This window comes from Cloeon dipterum, chromosome 3, assembly GCF_949628265.1.
Source record: "Cloeon dipterum chromosome 3, ieCloDipt1.1, whole genome shotgun sequence".
NCBI lineage: Eukaryota > Metazoa > Arthropoda > Insecta > Ephemeroptera > Baetidae > Cloeon > Cloeon dipterum.
This window is the reverse complement of record NC_088788.1, coordinates 7,828,379-7,846,976: the sequence shown is the minus strand read 5'-3', so window position 1 is coordinate 7,846,976 and position 18,598 is coordinate 7,828,379. Positions and strand designations below refer to the sequence as shown.

The following is an 18,598-nucleotide window of genomic DNA, read 5'->3' as shown; positions in this document are numbered from 1 at the left end:
ACTCACTGCTCGCTCGCATGGCCGTTGAGCAACTTGCTCACTCAATCTTGCCCTCTTTGGCTCACAATTTAACAATAATAAAAACGTTTTAACCTCTTGCTCCTGTTTTCAGTATTGCGAGACACGATCAATAAAATTGAATAAAAAAACGCGAAAGCAAAGTTTTTAAATTTACGAGACGAGTAATTTAAATATTTTAATATTTTTAAACCTTAATGTTTTAGTTAAAAAAATACTTTGATTGTTCAATTCAACGTTTTAGGTCACACAAACAATTCATAGTAGTGGTTAGCCTCCTGTTCCATTGTAAAAGGGAGCAAAAGACAATTTTGCATTGACGCGACCTTAGACTACTACTAAAGTCTTACTTTTAATTTTAAAATTATTTCCAACGTGGACCGTGGATGAACTTCTATAAATTTATTTAACTCTAAAATATCAATATTCATAAAGGCATTTCGAAAAGAAGATAAAATTTTTATAAAATTGCAATTGACGTAATGGCCCAACTCTGCGCGGAATTAATAATCATGAACCATTCCTCGACGTTTTCTTTCGTGGAATTTTAATATTTTGTTTTAGCCTGCTTCATTTATTTTGACAAGTAAAATACCTTAATATTTTTTTAATTTAAATCTTTATTTCGTGTATACACTAAAAATCATATAACATATAAGAACATGGTCTGCACATACAGCAAATCTAAAAAGTAAAGAGTTGTTATGTGAGCTATAAGTAATGTTTCTCAAATTAACAAAAAAGCCAATGCTTTGTATAATAGACAGTGAGTATTAATGGTTAACGCGCTCGTTATAGATTGCATCATTAGTCTAAGTATAGCAATTAGTCAAACATGATGAACAAATATATCTGAGTTTCAAGAAGAATTGACACACTTTTTTCATAATATATCCTCATATCCTCAGACAAAGCGATTTTTGTTTCGGCCTATCCTTGGACTCATCAGTGAGGCTGGAGAGGATTTCCTCATCGTTTGTCTCGTCAGCCTCACTGGCAGAAAAGCCAAGAACATTGATTTCTGCAATTATATCGCTTCGACAAACTAAGCAAGATTTTGCAGAGCAGGAATTGCAAAATGTCATGTGTCCGCAGGGCAAATTTACTTTGGACACATTTTCCACCCTGCATTTGAGACAAAGAATATCGCCGTCGGTGCATCTTTTAGCAGGTGCGTTCGTGATTTCGTCCTTACTACGCTCCACTTTGCTCATCCTGCTGATATATTGGCAATTCGAGTTCCATTTACAATGTTGGACGAAAGGGTCGTCGTTAGGGTCCCAGTCTTTCAAGCCCAAATTACAATGGAAGCAAATGGCTCGATCTCCAGTTCCGGTGTAAAAGAAACCAGCGCGAGCCATTGCAATTAGAGTTTGATTGAGACATCTCGGCCAAAAACCTTTAAAAGAATTGAGTCGGCTGTTCAAGGTGGCAAATTTCAGGTTCAAAGGTTCGGACCAATCTTGAATATTCAAGTCGCGAGGAGTCACCAAGAAAAGGTTGCTTTTTATCACGAAATGAATATTTGGCCCGTAATTTTGTAGTCCCTTAGTCAAAGCAAAAGGGTTTCTGCCAATATTCATCTTGGAAAGGCCATTGGCAGGTTTTCCTTCAATTTGCTCGCTTCCGATCGAAATGTTAATGACGCTCTTGCAATCGCACAAAAAGGGGCAATTTGGGTTCCAACGCCTGTGTTCTCCGTCCGGCGTGTCTCCCTTCTCCCAACCTCGGACTTCCAAATTGCAAAATGCGCAAATCACGTTGTCTTCATGTCCAGAGTAGAAAAATCCGCTTTTTGCCAAACTGAAGGGCTCAACGAACTGCCAGTCGACCTTTTTCAGCAGCGAGTACAGACGGTGGGCCTCGTATTTGTAATTAAGATGGTCATTCAAACTCTTTCCCATCGGCACATTTTCCGAATCATCGCCGCCGATCTTACAGTTTTTGTGAAATTCGGGAATGACCTTTTGAACATGTTCTAAACCGTGACTAAAGTATTCAGACAATTGCCCAGTAGTTATGATGAACCCACAAAAGTTGCAATTTACACGTTCATTGGCAAAGTAGAAGCCCAGATCCGACAGCGTGTGGAGCAGTTCAAGTGGGAAGAGCCGGCGAAACTGGAGTGGAAAGGTGAAATAACGATGAATGGCCAAACTCAAATTGGATTTCGGTTCCTGGGATGTAGGATGCAATCCATCGTCATTCGCAATATCAAGCCTGAAAAATCATTTAATAATAATTTTCTCGGGATAAATGTAATTGATCATCCTAGAAATAAATTAAAATTAGATTTCTCAGTTAAATTCAAAATTAAATCAGGAAAAGTGGTTAATCAGTAGCCATTATGCTATGGTCTCCATATGTCAGTGTTTTATCTCATTAAAATATTATCAGAACAAAATTCAATTCATTTCAAGGCACCTGTTATAGTTATGTAGATTTATTATCGTTCCCATACTTACATTAGACAGTCAGTTGACCTTGATGATGAAGGAATAGCTGATGGAATCATTCTACAAGGAAAAATATTACTTGGATGACTCACTTCTGCTGGGCCCAGCACAGTTTTAACGTTATTTGCAGTTGGCTGTGTTCATCTGGTGGTGGTTATATATAGACTTTTTCAAAAAAGTCTTAGGTCTACCTCCTCTTGGCGTTAATTTATTTTTGCTGTCACACTGCGCGTGCGGCGTAGGCAACGTTGCCTATTTAATGTAAAGTAGAGTAGATTTTAAAATATCCATTATTTTGTTTCATTGGAGAGTAAAGATTTTGACCACGATTATGTCCAACCAAACTAATGCTTGCTGTTTAATATTTATATTTTTAGTAAGTTGTTGCTACCCAGACTAAATAGTTTTTCATTAATTCCTCCAAAAATATCTAATCATGTATGATCATCAGGAAATTTTTGTTGGCAAATGATTTGGAAACTTTAAATACCGACAAATATAAATCAAATATAAATAGTTGAAAGGTTTTAAAATCTCGAGTGAATCAAAACCTCAAATTGAATCAACAATAATTCAATAATTGACATACATTTTAATTAATGATAAGGTACACGTACTCCAATTCAGTAAGCTTGATCGCTTATTTTTTACAAAAATATTTCATCATAAAAATAAACTATTGTTAATTTACAAAAATTGATAAAAGAGTATGCTGATGAAAGAAGAAGCACACAAGTGGTTGTAAAAAATTTGCAGTCATAATAATTGTAAAGTCTTCTTTGAAAGTCTCACATTCGATAAAGTGGATGTCAGAAGTTGCCAGAAATCGCTGATGATGCAGGACAACGAAAAGTCTATTCGCGGTAGCAGAGGAAAGTCTGACTAAGCGCGTCAGCATTATTTTTATAGCCGAGCTGTGCGATATCGAGTTCATCGCTCTGTGACCGTGACTGCCTGAAAATGAATCCTCTAAAGGAAACTGGCGAACAAGACAAAATCAATCAAAGGTAAGATATTGCTTTAAAAATTTATTCCAACAAACCTTAGGTTTTTTCTATGAATTTTTTAACTAAACAAAATATCACTCAACCAATTCTATGCTTTAAAACATTTTTAGTTTAAAAACAAATAAATAAAGTCATTTTTACTGACACAAACTTGGATTGCTTAAATTTGAAATTATAAAATATTTGGCATTCGACTCTGAAAGAAGGTCAGAGAATATGACCTTACGATTGCGTAAGCATTATGTAAAGGATATAAAATAAAGCAAGACTTTCCTCTTTTCTGTTTAGATGAGAGGGGAGAGGCGGAAACCCCCCTCAACTGCCTAAAGCTGAAGTGATTTCTGTTTCATCGGCTATTTTGCCAGACCCGTTGCGTTTGTAAAAAGCCCCTATTTTTATGATACCATGCAAAAGTTACGGATAATTTAGGCTTAATTAATCCCCGTGCCACTCGGCCCCTGGGACCCCGAGGAGCCATGACGCATGTGTGGTGTACTATGCAAGCTCAAAAATAATTTCTGCAAAGCGTTCCTTGGGGTCCCAGGGGCCGAGTGGCATGGGGGATAATTAAGCCTCAATTATCCGTAGCTTTTGCATGGTATCATAAAAATAGGGGCTTTTTACAAACGCAACGGGTCTAACTCAATTATTAACATGATTAATTGTTAAAAGAGAGGTGAAACGTTGGTTCAATATCTCTTGAGGAACTATTCTTTTAAAGAGGAATGATACTGGAAAAGCCTGGAAAATGCTTGTTGCCAATGCATAAACTCATCCCTTAGGATTCAGTTAAAGCCTAAATTGACCTAAGGAGCGCTGTAATTTTTTGAGAAAATTGGCTGGAAAGTTAGCGTGCTTTTCAAATGGTAATGGCTGTCTCCTTACTTGAAATCCGAATTAATTTCAAAAGCAAGAGTTTCCCCAATAAGTGGCATACACCGTTGAACAGATCTCGACGAGAGGAATCGGAATATGCCAAGAAAATATGTTCGAGCTTTGTAAATTTTGGAGAAAATTGGCAAAATTTGAATTTTTACTGTAGGAAGGCCCTTTTTTATTATTGCAAATTGTTGAACAAATTGTTTATCGGTCATTGTTTAAGGCATCCAACAATTTAAATAATTTTTAAAATTTAAACAATTGGAAATTGCTATAGATACTCGGTCAACCTTAAAATAAAACATGCAATTTATAAAAAATATTTTTTCAGGCCTACCGCTGGAGTGGAACGTCCCCCATCAGGGTCAGCTACAACAAATGGAAGGAAACAAGTTAATACGACTAATTGCGCAAGTGGGATTTCAACTTCGTAAGTAAAAATCGTGATAATTCATTTAATGCAAAAATGATCATTTGCTTGAACCCTTTTTACGACGTACGCAAACAGATGGTGTTCATCCTAAAATTCCTAAAGTCTTATTGTACTGCGTGCATTCAAGACTTAAAGACACGGAAAAACTTATTTAATGTGCTGCAGAGACCATTGTGTATCAGTCAACATTGAAATAGAAATAAAATATTCGAAATACCAGGTGAAGGTCATAGCACTTTAAAAAGAAAACGTGGTTCAATCTGTCAGCGACTTACTTTAAAAGCAAAAATTCTATTCATTCTAAATATTTCTAATTTTCAATTTGCGTTTCAGGTTACTAGTTACCGCCGAAAGCAGTAGGACGCCTCCGACAAATGCACCCCCAGCTCATCCCATCATTGACGAAAATCCGCACGCACCAAATTTAAATTTAAATTTGGCAATGCATCGCTATTTCACATTTCCACTTATCTTTCTTCTGACGTATAAAACTAAAATGCAACACATGCTGGCGGATCTAGGCTTATATTTCCTAATCGACGGTGGTCGCGCTCTTTTGCGCTGTCAGTTTTGCGAATTGATCATCACTGCAGAACAATTTCAAGACTATTTTGGCAAAGGCATTGAACACGCCCGAAAGATTATCCTTGGAAAAAAATTCAATTGTTCAATAATTGCCTTTGAGGATTCTAAAAATGTGCCGATGGGAGAGGACGTTGACAGCGTACTGAATTACAAATTTGAGGCCCACCGTCTCTATTCTTTGATGAAAAAGACCGACTGGATGTTTGTGGAACCTTTTGGACTAGCGAAAAGTGGATTTTACTACACCGGAGACGGAGACAACGTTATGTGTATATTCTGCAATTTGGAAGTCCGTGGCTGGGAAGAAGGAGACACGGCTGATGGAGAACACCGGCGTTGGAATTCAAATTGCCCATTTTTATACAAGAGGCAAAGTGTTCAGAACATAGCGCTTGGAAGTGAGTCCGCCGAGATGAATACCGACAGCATCGGAACTGTACACAAAGGGGCGAAACCGCTAACAACCAATGAACAACCTCCGGCTCCAGTCATGGGCAATCAGGATGGTCATCCGCCTGCTGCAGTCCCTCAGGATGAAGCTGCAGCCCCTCAGGGTGGACCTGCAGCCCCTCAGGATGAACCTTCAGCCTAGAGTGTATTTCAATACCAAACTTTAGTATTGTCTGGATCTTTTCTTGACGTAACTGGTATTGTTCTGGTATTGTTTTTAAAAGGAATATTTAAAATTTTCTTGTCTTTTATTGTTTTCAAACCTTTCTTGTTTTGGTATTGTTTTTCTGACAAAAAAATTTTGTTTCGGTATTGTTTTTTTTTTAAATTCTGGTTTTTGGAATTTTTTCCTAAAAGACTACTTTTTAGAGTTTTATATTATCAAATCTTGCTTTGGCATTTTAATAAAATTGTCATTTTGCTTGATTAAAAATATTTTAAAATTGAAACAAACTTTTTTAAAACAGAAATGTGAAAAGTGAATTAATAATGAAAAAAGATAGCGCAATTTTCTCTGTGAGATTATTATCCTCCTTTCACCTGCAGCAGGGTTGGCGCAGCGCGAACACGATTTCTTCTCACTCAAAGGGGGCGGCAGGCGCGTGCTCTCGCGAATGCAGAAAGTGGAGAGTGGGCTTAATGAACCGTCATCGCTGCCTGAACAATGACTCTGAACATTTTAAAGGCTATAATAGAAATGTTAGGTATAACTGAGTCATGTATTAAAGGTTGAGAGAAAATCTAATTTAGCATTAATAATCAGTTGTAAATCATTGCAGCGGATACTTTTATCTTTTCCTAAATAAAAAGAAAGGATAATATGAGTTTTTAATTTAAGAAAATCATCAGCTGCACCCTCTATTATAAAAACCATGAACAATAGAAATGTGAATTAACAGACCTGATATATTGAGTCATCTGAAAATTGCGGCAGGCTGTTTGTTAGGGCCTGCTGCCACCTCCGCTCTTATAATTTATAATATAGTCAGCGTATCGCACGGCAGCAGTTCATAAAATAAATGCAGAACTTTATATAGTTGTAGAAAAGAGCAGGCCGCATGCAAATAACCTGAAGACTATTATTGCAACTGCTTGCGCAGTTCACGCAAAACATCGGTCGTTGTTTTATCAGCCAAATTTTAAAATAAATTAATGGTTAAATTTCCAATGAAATCGTTATATCAAATAGTCTTTGTGAATATCAAAACAGATTTTAATTGCTGTTAAAACCATTGGAAAGAGAATAGGTTAATGCGCACCTCATTTTATATAGCTTCAGATTACTTAGACAAGATTTTTCATCTGATCTTGTTCCTATCCTGTATCCTAAAGAGGCTTAATGTAAATATTTTTTAATTGGTAGTATAAATTACAATAACATTTTCGCTGACTTGCTTTTAAAAGAGCGTTCGTTGAATACAGTTCACACACAGATTAGATTTTTCGCTCACTGCTGTTGCGTGGTGACGCCAAATATATCTCACCATCACCTTATAGGGTCGTGCCTTGCTGGATGCTATTTTTGTGTCTAGGTGGAACCTTGGAAAGTCTAACTAACGAAGCAGTATGTATTAAAGTATAACTCTACGCTTCATAAAGCGGCGCAGTTGTGTAAGCGCGTCAGCAGTTAATGCGGTGCCGTGCGCGGGATCGCGTACTGCCAGAAAATGGATCCCTTCTGGGAAACTCGCAGACACCACAGACTCAATCAAAAGTAAGATAATGCTTTTAACATTTATTTCAACTTTCAACCAACCTCAGGTTTTTTCTATGAATTTTTCAATTAAAAAAATATCACTGAACCAATTCTAAACTTTATAACTTATGTAGTTTAAAAATAAATAAATAAAGTCATTTTTTACTGACACAAACTTGGATTGCTTGAATTTTAAATTGAAATTATAAAATACTTGGCATTCGACTCAGAAAAATTACTTTGATTATCGTGTTTTGATGAGAGTGGTAATGGAGTAACCCCCTCAATTGCCTAAAGCTAATAATGCGATATTTATGCTTCTGCAGGGATATTTTGCCCCATAAATTGCCATATCCAGAAAAATATATTCAAATGTTAACATAATAATTAATTGTTAAAAGAGATCGAGGTTCAATATCTCTTGAGGATCTGTACTTTTAAAAAATTCTTTAATTGCACTTAAGCTTTCGTTGAGACACAGATTCGGTGGGAGGTCATTCCTCAGGCGGAAGCTTTGAATTTGCAAACAGTTTTCAGGCACTTCAACAACGGGGCCATCAGCTCTATTCGATGCTGCAGATGCAGACCATTATTTGTGTATCAGTTCAGTCAACCTCACATTAGAAAAAAAAAATGAAAATGATATAACAGAAGACGAAACTGTCAGAACACTTTAAAAAGAAAATATGGTTCAATCTGTCAGCGATCTTGTTTTAAATGCTAAAATTTTAATTATTCTTAATATTGCTAATTTTCAATTTGTGTTTCAGGATACCAGTTACCGCCGAAAGCAGTAGGACGCCTCCGACAAATGCACCCCCAGCTCATCCCATCATAGACGAAAATCCGCACGCACCAAATTTTAACTTGAATTTGGCAATGCATCGCTATTTCACATTCCCACTTGAATTTTGTCTGGCGTATTTACCTGAAATACCACACATGCTGGCGGAGCTCGGTTTTTACTATCTAATCGACGGTGGTCGCGCTCTTTTGCGCTGTCATTTTTGCCAATTGACCGTCAGTGCTGAACAGTTTCAGGACTATTTTGGCAAAGGCATTGATCACGCCCGAAAGATTATTCTTGGAAAAAAATTGAATTGTTCAATTGCCTTTGATGATTCTAAAAATGTGCCGATGGGAGAGGACGTTGACAGCGTACTGAATTACAAATTTGAGGCCCACCGTCTCTACTCTTTGATGAAAAAGACCGACTGGATGTTTGTGGAACCTTTTGGACTAGCGAAAAGTGGATTTTACTACACCGGAGACGGAGACAACGTCAGGTGTGCTTTTTGCAACCTGGAAGTTCGCGGATGGGAAGAGGGAGACACGCCGGACGGTGAGCACAGGCGTTGGAATCAAAACTGCCCGTTTCTGCAGAATGAAAAGAGCGTAACCAACATCCCTATAGGAAGAGAACAGACTGAAGTGAAACATGACGGCCTGCCGAAGGTAAATATTGGCCCCAACCCCTTTGCTGTGCCGGATGGACTGAAGAAATATGGAACCAATGTTAGATTTGTAAGACAAAGTGACGCTTTTCTTGTGACCTCTCACGCATTGAATATCCATGATTGGTCTGCACCTTTAAACCCCGAATTCGCAACTCTCAGCAGCCGAATCGATTCCTACAAGCACTATTGGCCAAAAAGTAACGAGAAAATACCACTCGAAATGGCCCTCGCCGGTTTCTTTTACACAGGAACAAGCGATCAAGCCATTTGCTTTCACTGCGATTTGGGGCTGAAAGATTGGATGCCGGACGACGACCCTTTCGTCCAACACTGCCAAAAGGGAGCAAATTGCCAATATCTGCAAATGTGCAAAGGTCTGAAAATCGTTCTTCGTACAATGCATTCCATCCAAGACATGGAAATTTCGAATTCCGACCCTCCCAGGGAGCAAGGTATTGGAAATGGGGATATGCGTTGCTTGAAGTGCAGAAATGAAGCTGTGTCAAAAGTGAGCTTGCCTTGTGGCCACATGACGCTTTGCAGAAACTGCACTGATTTGTATTGCTCTGTCTGCAAGGAAAATATCATATGCGAAATTATAGTCCAATCATAGATTGGGGGATAGATAGATCTAGATTTTTTTATTCTTCGAAGGGAAATTTTTGATGGTGTGATTTGTTTTTCCATCAATTTGTTTTCTGCTTTTCCTATTTATAATCTTGCAATTCCAATGTTCATGTGACTGCGTTTATATTGATGTATATTGAAAAAAAATATTGCTGGGTAATAAATAATATTTTGACTCAACAAGATTGAATGGTTTTCTCTTCTTTATTCCTTTTATTATAATATTTGAAACTTGCTCTTGAATATAAAATATTGAGACCTTTAATAAGCAATTGCAAAATAATAAAGTAACGCATTTGATTATTGTGCAAATTTCAGATTGATTCCAACATCTTAACCAACAATTAATTCATGAGATTGTGTCTTTTTATTAAAGAACAACATTTCAATACTAATTGCAACTGTCCGCGCGTACCATTTTTTTAAAGAAGTGTCAGCAATATAAGCGAATTAAAGTGGGTGGTTCATAAGCTATCAAAAACTGCTTTTAATCTCCCTGCGTTTTAAATCAGTAATGTGAAATGTGAATTTATAATTGAAAAAATTCGTTATTTTATGCGATTGCTATACAGTTGAAATGTTGGCTACAATAGAGTGCCATGATGTGCTATAATGAGAAAAAGCCGAACTTCGCTATATGATCTGCGGCCGCAACGCAGGAGCGCCAGTCGCGAGGTGTAATATTGAGTATCTGCAATGAGCGCAGCAGCGGCATCGTCAAACGGCGGCAGGCTGCGTGTGCTCCAGTGGTTCTTTGTACCTTAGACTTTCAACAAAGCCTTATAGGTCTGCCTTCTCATGGCGTTCATTAATTTTTGTTGTTGCTGCGCGTGCGGCTATTCCTGTGTGTTTTTACGCCAATAATATTTCATTTAAGGCTGTTAGAGATGTTGTTATGTTTTTTTTATGTAGACAGTGTGGCCAATTTAATGTAAAAATGCGTGTTGAATCCATTGGACCAAAATCATAACCAACCAAACAAATAATGACGCATAATATTTATATTTTTAGTAAAAGGTGTTGCTATCAAAGAACTTTTAAGACCATTGTTCAGTTCAGAAATAATTCACTGCCATCAAACACTTCAAAATATCTAATCATATTCGTTATGACGTTTTCTTTTGCAAAAAATGAGAATTTGATGTTATTGTTGGACACTTTTAATGTCGCTATTGACAAACACATCTGGATGAAAGGTTTTAAAATCACTAATTAAAACTTCAAATTAATCAACAATAATTGACACACATTTTAATGAATAATAAGGAACTACAATAATATACTTTAGTTCCGGTCAGATTGATCAATAATACCAATTTATAATAAGAACAAATAATACTCCAACATGAAAATAAGTGATGAATTTACGATTTACAAAATTTGTAAATAGATGCCGATGAAACATTTCTACAGTTTGATTTTAAATGCACAGGCTTCCTCGGTGCTGTCCTGAGCCTCCAGACGGGACAAAGCTGCAACCAGCGGCCGAAAATAGTTGAGCTGGACATTTCTGTATAAATGTTGGAAAAAACAGTAAAAACAAATGAAAAATATACACAATTCTTGTTTTCTTTTTTGACACTCAAAATATCATATTACAGCTAATTTTTTGGACTTTTTTTCAGGTGTAAGGTACGTATAATGTATTTCAAGAAAAAAATTTACACAATAGCTTTCACGTTCTTTAAAATAAAACAAATTAAAAGCATCAGTCAGGATTACTAAAATACGGGAAAGCCACAGTCCACAGGATGAAATTTGACAACTGTTACAATGTTCGAAAATCCTGAAATTCCTAGAAAAATAATCCTGATTTAAGAAATCAATACAACAGAAGGTTTTTGTGATGTAAACTGTTGAAAATGCAAAAATACAGAGTCTTTTCCTTTCTTGTTTGCTGCCTAAGTGTCGCCTTCTCTCGCATGATTTTGATTTTGAATGTGACAAATTAATGTAATTATGGCTAATTGTGATAATAAATAATCATAAAATATAATCTGAGACCCGTTTCATTGAGATTGAAGAAGATCTAATTGTCAGACAAGCCTAGAACTACAATGACAAATTTTATTTCCTGCCTGCAAGTAGTGCAAACTGTTCCAAAACAATTTCTACACAATGTCAGGTGGCCACACGGCAAGTTTACTTTGGATACATTGTGAACCCCGCACTTGAGACAAAAAATATTGCCTTGTCCAACTTGAGGCGCGCGCTGTTCGATTCTCGTATTTTGGTTGGAGTTGAGCACTTGCTTCACATAGCTTGAGCCGTGGAGCATCGTCAAATGCAGACAGCTCGGATTCCATCGACAGTGCAGGACGAAAGGGTCGTCGTTCGGGTGCCAGTCTTTCAGACCCAAATTGCAGTGGAAGCAAATGGCTCGATCTCCGACTCCGGTGTAAAAGAAACCAGCGCGAGCCATCGCAATTGGAGTTTGATTGTAGCATTTCGGCCAAAACTCGAAAGAAATGATCCGGCTGCCCTTATTTGCGTATTGCTGGCTCAAAGGCGAGGTCCAATCGCAGATGTTCAAGTCTTGAGGTTTTACAAAGGAAGAGTCGGTGGTCCTTACGGGATAAATATGTCGTCCATATTTTTCCAGTCCATCGTAAAAACGATTCGCACCATGAGGCATTCTGCCTCTGCGCTGCTCGTCAGTCGGCTCCGATCCGATTGCGAAGTTATGAACACTTTGTTTAGAAGACATTAAAGGGCAATTCGGTCTCCAACGCTTGTGCTCTTCGTCCGTGTTCTCTCCACCCAGTTGAATCGCGGGTACCTGCAAGCTACAAAAGGCACACTTGACGGTTCTGTTCTCTCCGTTGTAATAAAATCCGCTCTTTGCCAGTGCGGAAGGGTCGGTAACCGGCAGGGGATCATCACTGAATAGAATCGAAAACAGGCGGTGGGTCTCAAAGTTGAAATTCAGATTTCTGTCGAAATTTCTCAAAGGCACATTTTTTGAGTCATCAGCTTCAATTTTGCAATTAAAACTTGCATGTTTGTCACAGAAGTTAATACCACACGAAAAAAGGGTTGGGTATTCCTTGGGATTGATCCTGAATTCGCAAAAATTGCATCGCAAATATACATGATTGTTCTCTTCAACATAGTAGAACCCCAGATCTGCTAGCTTTTCGAGATCAATCGAGTACTCCTGGAGATATCGCTGTGGATAAGTGAGCGATCGATGCAAAGCGGAATCTAGTTGTGGCCTGAAACATAATATGTAAACATAAAATTAATTTTCTGAAACATAGCAGTTTGCTATATTTGTGATTAAGATGGTCTAAATACATTCTTAGGATTCTAAATTTAAAACCATTTATATGATATTTAAACAAACATAGATAGAGCTTCAGTTGCGGCGCCATCTCAATAATTTTTAACCAGATAAATCATTCAATTTTAAATGATTCAAACTGTCTAAAACTCCTAACCATCTCAAATACGTGCTAAAGTGCATGTTTTTTAGGCTAAAAATCTCGTTGTTTGTGATTTAGATACATTTTTAGGCCTATATTATTTTTTTAAGGAAGAAAAGAGCGTTCAATTTCTTTCGATATACTCAGTCCAAATTAATACTACACCTAGTTACACGCAAGATAAAACTTTTAAATGATAATTAGATCTATGACTTTTTGTGTACCATATTGATGTAATTGTGACTAGGATGAAAATAAACAAATAAAAATGAGGGCAGAACATTCATATTTTTTTAAGCTTCAACGCCATTAAAAATTGGTAAACTTGAATCGGAAGTAATTCGCTTTTTGATTATAGGACTCTTCTATGGGAAAATATCTCACATTTTGTATTTAAAATTATTTGGTTTCCATGTCACTCCACAAAGCGACCTCTTATAAAAAATTGAAATAGTTTTGCGTCTAATAATATCTGAATAGTCAACATATAAATATTTTAATTATTTTGTTTGAATACTACCGTTTCTCTCCCAATAAATCACCTCCATCTCATCAATATTGTAAATATGTTTAATTATTTATTGGACAACCCCCTCTTAGGCCTCTTATTCGATTGTTCAGTTTCAAAAAGACCCGGCAAAAGAAGTTTACTTGTAATAATTATTCACCTGGGATTGATAATTTGTATTTGTGGGAAGCCAAAATTACATTTCTGCTTAGCTATGTCAAAAATTTTGTGCAATTTGGGAATAGCGTTTGGCGTACTTTTGAACGGGGTCAGCTTCCTATTCGTGCCAGCCCGTGCGCCCTAAGCAAGCGAATTGACCAACCAAAAGTCATGAAAATTGCAGCTGCAGCATTTGACTGCGATTTTCATGACTTCAACTATCACAAATCTACATTTCTCCGAATTTGGAACAAAATTTGCATTCAACAAAAGTCGGAAACACCGAGGTACAAGCGATAAATATAGAAAGAGTGGGCAAAGAAAGGAAAGAATCATAAAAAATGAATATTTTACACAATTACGTCTTTGCCAACCTCGGCGCCCATGAACTCAAATAAACAATTCATTATTTAATGAAATGTAAATGAGACGCAACCATCTCCAAATCTCTGCCACGCCCAGCAGTCGTGCAATGTTTTAATTTAAATTAAATTGTTTGCTTCGCTAAACTGAGGGGAAGAAATCACCTTGCAGAGCAGATGGAAATAATATGATATGTAGGTGCTAATTGCTCGACATCTCCTGGTTTTCAGCGGCTATATAACCGGCATAAATTTCGCATCAAGATACGTGCAAATATTTTGCAAACATGGCCGCCGCGGCGTCTTGAAATTCGCACGATGAAATCAAAAGATAACGCATTTGTACCATTTGGAGCACTTATTCCCGGTTTGGTAATTGTTTTAATTGACTCAATCAACTGGATCAACTTACTGTGAGCTGCCACTAGATTCAGATTGCAGGACAGTTTTAAAGAATTGAGACATTTTGCACTGGATCTGCTGTGATCGAATGGTTTGGCAGCGTCCGAGCGTCTTCGCAAGCGTCAGAGCCCTCTCTGGCGGCACAAGTTTTTTATCAAAACGTTTGAGGAAACGAAAGCTCTGACTGAAGGCTTGTCTAAGATTAAATTTAGGCCTGGCGTGTCAATTGTCACGCCTCCTAGTGATTAGAATAACAACTCTCTTATTCTGTTTAAGATTACACGGCTCTCTCGATATTGTCAAATATGCTAAAAAGTAGTATAACCCAATTATTGCTGCATCAGGCATATACGCTGTGTTCAACTCAAAATTTGTCGCAAAGGGGAGTTATTTATATTATTTATCTTCCCTCGGAAAAATTAGTTGCATTAACTATATTTTCTTGAGTATTTGGAATTTTTCGGTTACGGAATTTAATCTTTTAAATAATGTAACTCACATTTGAAAAATAATATTAATTCATTGATTGTTTGTTGGCTCATTGAGAATTTGTGCTGCAAAAGCCGGAAAATGCTTTTGTTACCAATGCTTTTAAACTCCTCCCTGAGAATTGGATTAAATCCAAAATTTATTTAGGCACAAAAGTAAATTTGTAAAATTATTGGCTGAAATTTAAGGGCATTTGTTTTTTAATTTTGGTATTTCGAAAATATTAGATTAGATGATTAGACCAATTCCGGAGTATTATTTTGCCATATTTTTTTTAAAATGAAAACAATAAAATGTGTGCTTTTCCTGGTTTTCAAAAAAATGATTGGAAACCCAAATCAAAGCTTCTAATTTTCAGATTTTCAAAAACCACGACACACCATTAGACTAGTCTTAACCTCCCCTAGATAGCCTGGGAAGTTGTTCCACTTGACGAAATAAGATCAATGGTATTCGAATTTTTGTTCTATTACCGATTTAGAGGAAAGTAAAAATCCAAAACTCGAAATTTATGTGCCCATAGAATCCTCATATGCGGAAAAGTTGGTGGTTTCTAAATAGCGTTTTCCGTCATCTAGTTTGAGTAAAAAACTATCAAGATCATCGCAGACCCCTGCCAGAAATATAAAATGTACCTTTCCTGGATACAGGCTCTATTTGATTCACTCTATTTACATAAGGTATAATGATGTGCAGAATCAAATGTTATTTCAAACTGTCTGATTAACATTTCCTGCAATTATGTTTTCGCTAGTTAACATATTGCCCAGCACTTCTAGACTCCAGAACGCATTTCACTCATCTATTAATTCAGTCGACGTAGGGATCTGTGAGCGTCGCAGGGTTCTAATCTCACAGGCAGGAGACGCACACTTCTACTCGCGCGGGCAGCAAGACGAGCGGCGCGGCGCTGCGGCACACTCGCGGCTCTCGCTTACAGTGCTTGCACAGCCCAAGAGCAGCTTTTTAGCTCTCCCGCTCGCTCATTGCTGTATTCAAATACCACAGAGGGGTAGAAATAAGGTAAGTTGAGGGTTGAATTAAGGTTCATTTTGATTTCAAGTTAAATTTTATACAATCACAGGTAGTGCAGACTCACCTTTTGCTGTCAACCTGCAGCTAGAAGGATAAACGTTCGCTTTTAATCTATAGCCACACAGTTGGTCCGTCCCTTCATAGTTTTTTTGTATTATTTTAGAGGATTTATTTACAACAAGGTTTTCAGTTATATAGTTAATTTAAAACTTATAGCGCTTAATTTAAATGTAAATTCCATAGTTTAAATTTCCTTCACCCTTTATTTATTCAAATGTTCCCACAAAATTTAAGGTAAAACTCAGATTTATTGAAAATCACAATATAACATTCCAAGTAAAATATTTTTAATATTGGCTAAATAACAAATACATACTATCGAAAAAAAACTAAATGTGATACATATATGTCTATATTATTAAAAGCATTCCCTTTGTGCAACTAGAAGTTTGTTAGATGTGAATAAGCAACGCTTTATCAGACAGAAAAAGACAAACGCTTGCGGCACCTTTTGTTAAGCTTTGAAAAGCGTTGAAGCACCCATACTGCAATGTCTCTGCAAATTTTCACAAATTCTCTGATGCTCAGACAAAGTATTCCTTGTTTCGGCTGATTGTTGGCCGCGGAATCGTCAATAAGGCAGGAGAGGGTGTCCTCATTTTTTGCCTCTTCAGACTCAATATTAGAAAAGCCTAACACATTGATTTCTGCAATTATATCGCTTCGACAAACTAAGCAAGATTTTCCAGAGCAGGAGTTGCAAAATGTCATGTGTCCGCAGGGCAAATTTACTTTGGACACATTTTTCACACTGCATTTGAGGCAAAGAATATCGCCGTCGGTACATCTTTTAGCAGGTGCGTTCGTGATTTCGTCCTTACTACGCTCCACTTTGCTCATCCTGCTGATGTATTGGCAATTCGAGTTCCATTTACAATGTTGGATGAAAGGGTCATCGTTAGGGTCCCAGTCTTTCAAGCCCAAATTACAATGGAAGCAAATGGCTCGATCTCCAGTTCCGGTGTAAAAGAAACCAGCGCGAGACATTGCAATTAGAGTTTGATTAAGACATTTCGGCCAAAAACCTTTAAAAGAATTGAGTCGGCTGTTTAAGGTGGCAAATTTCGGGTTCAAAGGTTTGAACCAATCTTGAATATTCAAGTCGCGAGGGGTCACAAGGAATAGAAGGCTGCTTTTTATCACGAAATGAATGTTTGGTCCGAAAATTTCCAGTCCCTTCGTCAAAGCAAACGGGTTTCTGCCAATATTCATCTTGGAAAGGCCATTAGCATGTATCCCATCAATTTGCTCGCTTCCGATCGAAATGTTTATGACGCTCTTGCAATCGCACAAAAAGGGGCAATTCGGGTTCCAACGCCTGTGTTCTCCGTCCGGCGTGTCTCCCTCCTCCCATCCGCGGACTTCCAAATTGCAATATGCGCAAATGACGTTGTCTTCGTGTCCAGAGTAGTAAAATCCGCTTTTGGCCAAACTGAAGGGCTCAACGAACTGCCAGTCATTCTTTTTCAGCAGCGAGTACAGACGGTGTGCCTCGTATTTGTAATTCAGATGGTCATCCAAACTCTTTCCCATCGGCACATTTTCCGAATCATCGCCACCGATTTTACAGTTTCTGTGCAATTTGTGAATGACCTTTTGAACATGTTCTAAACCGTGATTAAAGTATTCTGACAATTGCCCAGTAGTTATGATGAACCCACAAAAATTGCAAATCATACATCCATTGGCAAAGTAGAAACCCAGATCCGACAGCGCGTGGAGCAGTTCGAATTGGAAGAGCTGGTAAGACAGGAGTGGAAAGGTGAATAGACGATGCATTGCCAAACTCAAGTTGAGATTCAGTTTTAGGGGTGTAGGAGCTCCGACCTTTTCAGCATCATGCCTGAAAAACACCCTAGTATTAATTTTGGCAAAAAGCTGCATGTAATACAAATTATTTTTCACTTTATTAATTCATGAACTATGTTCTAAAAATACAAATAATATTTTTATGTCTAAACACTTCTTTGCAATAATTGAACTTAATCCAAATTTGAAATCAGAATCGCAATATAATAGTGTGTGACAATATGTCTGCGTCTTATCTCTACATTTTTCACGAAAATTTGCCTGCTTTTAAACTCACCTGAAAATGATATTTTTTATTTTCTATACTTACGTAACAATTTTACTTGACATGGATGGGTATAAATTTTGAATTGTGGAGTTTTTTCTTGGTGTAGAGAAAAATTAAAAAGGTAGACTTTCATGTTCTTCTGAACTTGCTTAGACTTTTTTCATAAAGAAGTCTGTATACCGCTTCAGCAGCAGTTGGTGCTTCTGATTATATGTCCAACGTAACGTTTCTTCCTTCAAAAATTGTGTTATCACTTAAATCGTAACATGAGTCTTATTCTGTATAATAATTATTAGTTATGGAGTCCACATATATTTTTTTATTCCGTTCCTTATATGAGGCAGTAGGTGTGAAATTAAATATTTTTTCTGGACACTCAATTTCTTTTTATTCACGCATAATAACTATCCGACAATTTCCTCTTTGGGCAGTGTATTTTTTTCAGAGGAACCATATGAGTAGTTCAACAATAA

At 37.2% G+C, this 18,598-nt stretch overlaps 5 protein-coding genes across 5 annotated transcripts; 2 read left to right on the top strand and 3 right to left on the bottom strand.

The window, feature by feature from the left end:
- Positions 1-626: 626 nt before the first annotated feature.
- Positions 627-2,613, bottom strand: LOC135940943 (baculoviral IAP repeat-containing protein 2-like). The gene is made up of 2 exons (XM_065486097.1): positions 2,484-2,613; positions 627-2,238 (listed from the first exon to the last, which is right to left on the bottom strand). The coding sequence occupies exons 1-2, from the start codon at positions 2,531-2,533 to the stop codon at positions 915-917; spliced, it is 1,374 nt and encodes a 457-aa protein (XP_065342169.1). The 5' UTR covers positions 2,534-2,613; the 3' UTR covers positions 627-914.
- Positions 2,614-3,253: 640 nt separating this feature from the next.
- Positions 3,254-6,066, top strand: LOC135940944 (baculoviral IAP repeat-containing protein 3-like). Its single transcript, XM_065486099.1, has 3 exons — positions 3,254-3,481; positions 4,692-4,790; positions 5,127-6,066. The coding sequence occupies exons 1-3, from the start codon at positions 3,435-3,437 to the stop codon at positions 5,968-5,970; spliced, it is 990 nt and encodes a 329-aa protein (XP_065342171.1). The 5' UTR covers positions 3,254-3,434; the 3' UTR covers positions 5,971-6,066.
- Positions 6,067-7,439: 1,373 nt separating this feature from the next.
- Positions 7,440-9,783, top strand: LOC135939703 (baculoviral IAP repeat-containing protein 7-B-like). The gene is made up of 2 exons (XM_065484215.1): positions 7,440-7,542; positions 8,295-9,783. Exons 1-2 carry the CDS (start codon positions 7,496-7,498, stop codon positions 9,592-9,594), a joined length of 1,347 nt encoding a protein of 448 aa, XP_065340287.1. The 5' UTR covers positions 7,440-7,495; the 3' UTR covers positions 9,595-9,783.
- A 1,054-nt stretch (positions 9,784-10,837) lies between these two features.
- LOC135939375 (death-associated inhibitor of apoptosis 2-like) lies at positions 10,838-14,586 on the bottom strand. Its single transcript, XM_065483710.1, has 2 exons — positions 14,475-14,586; positions 10,838-12,823 (listed from the first exon to the last, which is right to left on the bottom strand). The coding sequence occupies exons 1-2, from the start codon at positions 14,525-14,527 to the stop codon at positions 11,638-11,640; spliced, it is 1,239 nt and encodes a 412-aa protein (XP_065339782.1). The 5' UTR covers positions 14,528-14,586; the 3' UTR covers positions 10,838-11,637.
- Positions 14,587-16,319: 1,733 nt separating this feature from the next.
- LOC135939849 (baculoviral IAP repeat-containing protein 1-like) lies at positions 16,320-18,382 on the bottom strand. The gene is made up of 2 exons (XM_065484431.1): positions 18,168-18,382; positions 16,320-17,891 (listed from the first exon to the last, which is right to left on the bottom strand). The coding sequence occupies exons 1-2, from the start codon at positions 18,185-18,187 to the stop codon at positions 16,466-16,468; spliced, it is 1,446 nt and encodes a 481-aa protein (XP_065340503.1). The 5' UTR covers positions 18,188-18,382; the 3' UTR covers positions 16,320-16,465.
- Between the last annotated feature and the right edge of the window lie 216 nt (positions 18,383-18,598).

What these genes read in the sequence shown, in the direction of transcription:
- LOC135940943 (XM_065486097.1), bottom strand. Translation starts at nt 2,533, where the DNA reads ATGATTCCATCAGCTATTCCTTCATCATCAAGGTCAACTGACTGTCTA. An exon ending in AGGTCAACTGACTGTCTAAT is followed by an intron (nt 2,239 to 2,483) that starts GTAAGTATGGGA and finishes ATGATTTTTCAG; the next exon opens with GCTTGATATTGCGAATGACG.
- LOC135940944 (XM_065486099.1), top strand. Translation starts at nt 3,435, where the DNA reads ATGAATCCTCTAAAGGAAACTGGCGAACAAGACAAAATCAATCAAAG. An exon ending in CAAGACAAAATCAATCAAAG is followed by an intron (nt 3,482 to 4,691) that starts GTAAGATATTGC and finishes ATATTTTTTCAG; the next exon opens with GCCTACCGCTGGAGTGGAAC. An exon ending in GCAAGTGGGATTTCAACTTC is followed by an intron (nt 4,791 to 5,126) that starts GTAAGTAAAAAT and finishes TTTGCGTTTCAG; the next exon opens with GTTACTAGTTACCGCCGAAA.
- LOC135939703 (XM_065484215.1), top strand. Translation starts at nt 7,496, where the DNA reads ATGGATCCCTTCTGGGAAACTCGCAGACACCACAGACTCAATCAAAA. An exon ending in CACCACAGACTCAATCAAAA is followed by an intron (nt 7,543 to 8,294) that starts GTAAGATAATGC and finishes TTTGTGTTTCAG; the next exon opens with GATACCAGTTACCGCCGAAA.
- LOC135939375 (XM_065483710.1), bottom strand. Translation starts at nt 14,527, where the DNA reads ATGTCTCAATTCTTTAAAACTGTCCTGCAATCTGAATCTAGTGGCAGC. An exon ending in GAATCTAGTGGCAGCTCACA is followed by an intron (nt 12,824 to 14,474) that starts GTAAGTTGATCC and finishes ATTATGTTTCAG; the next exon opens with GCCACAACTAGATTCCGCTT.
- LOC135939849 (XM_065484431.1), bottom strand. Translation starts at nt 18,187, where the DNA reads ATGTCAAGTAAAATTGTTAC. An exon ending in ATGTCAAGTAAAATTGTTAC is followed by an intron (nt 17,892 to 18,167) that starts GTAAGTATAGAA and finishes GGTGTTTTTCAG; the next exon opens with GCATGATGCTGAAAAGGTCG.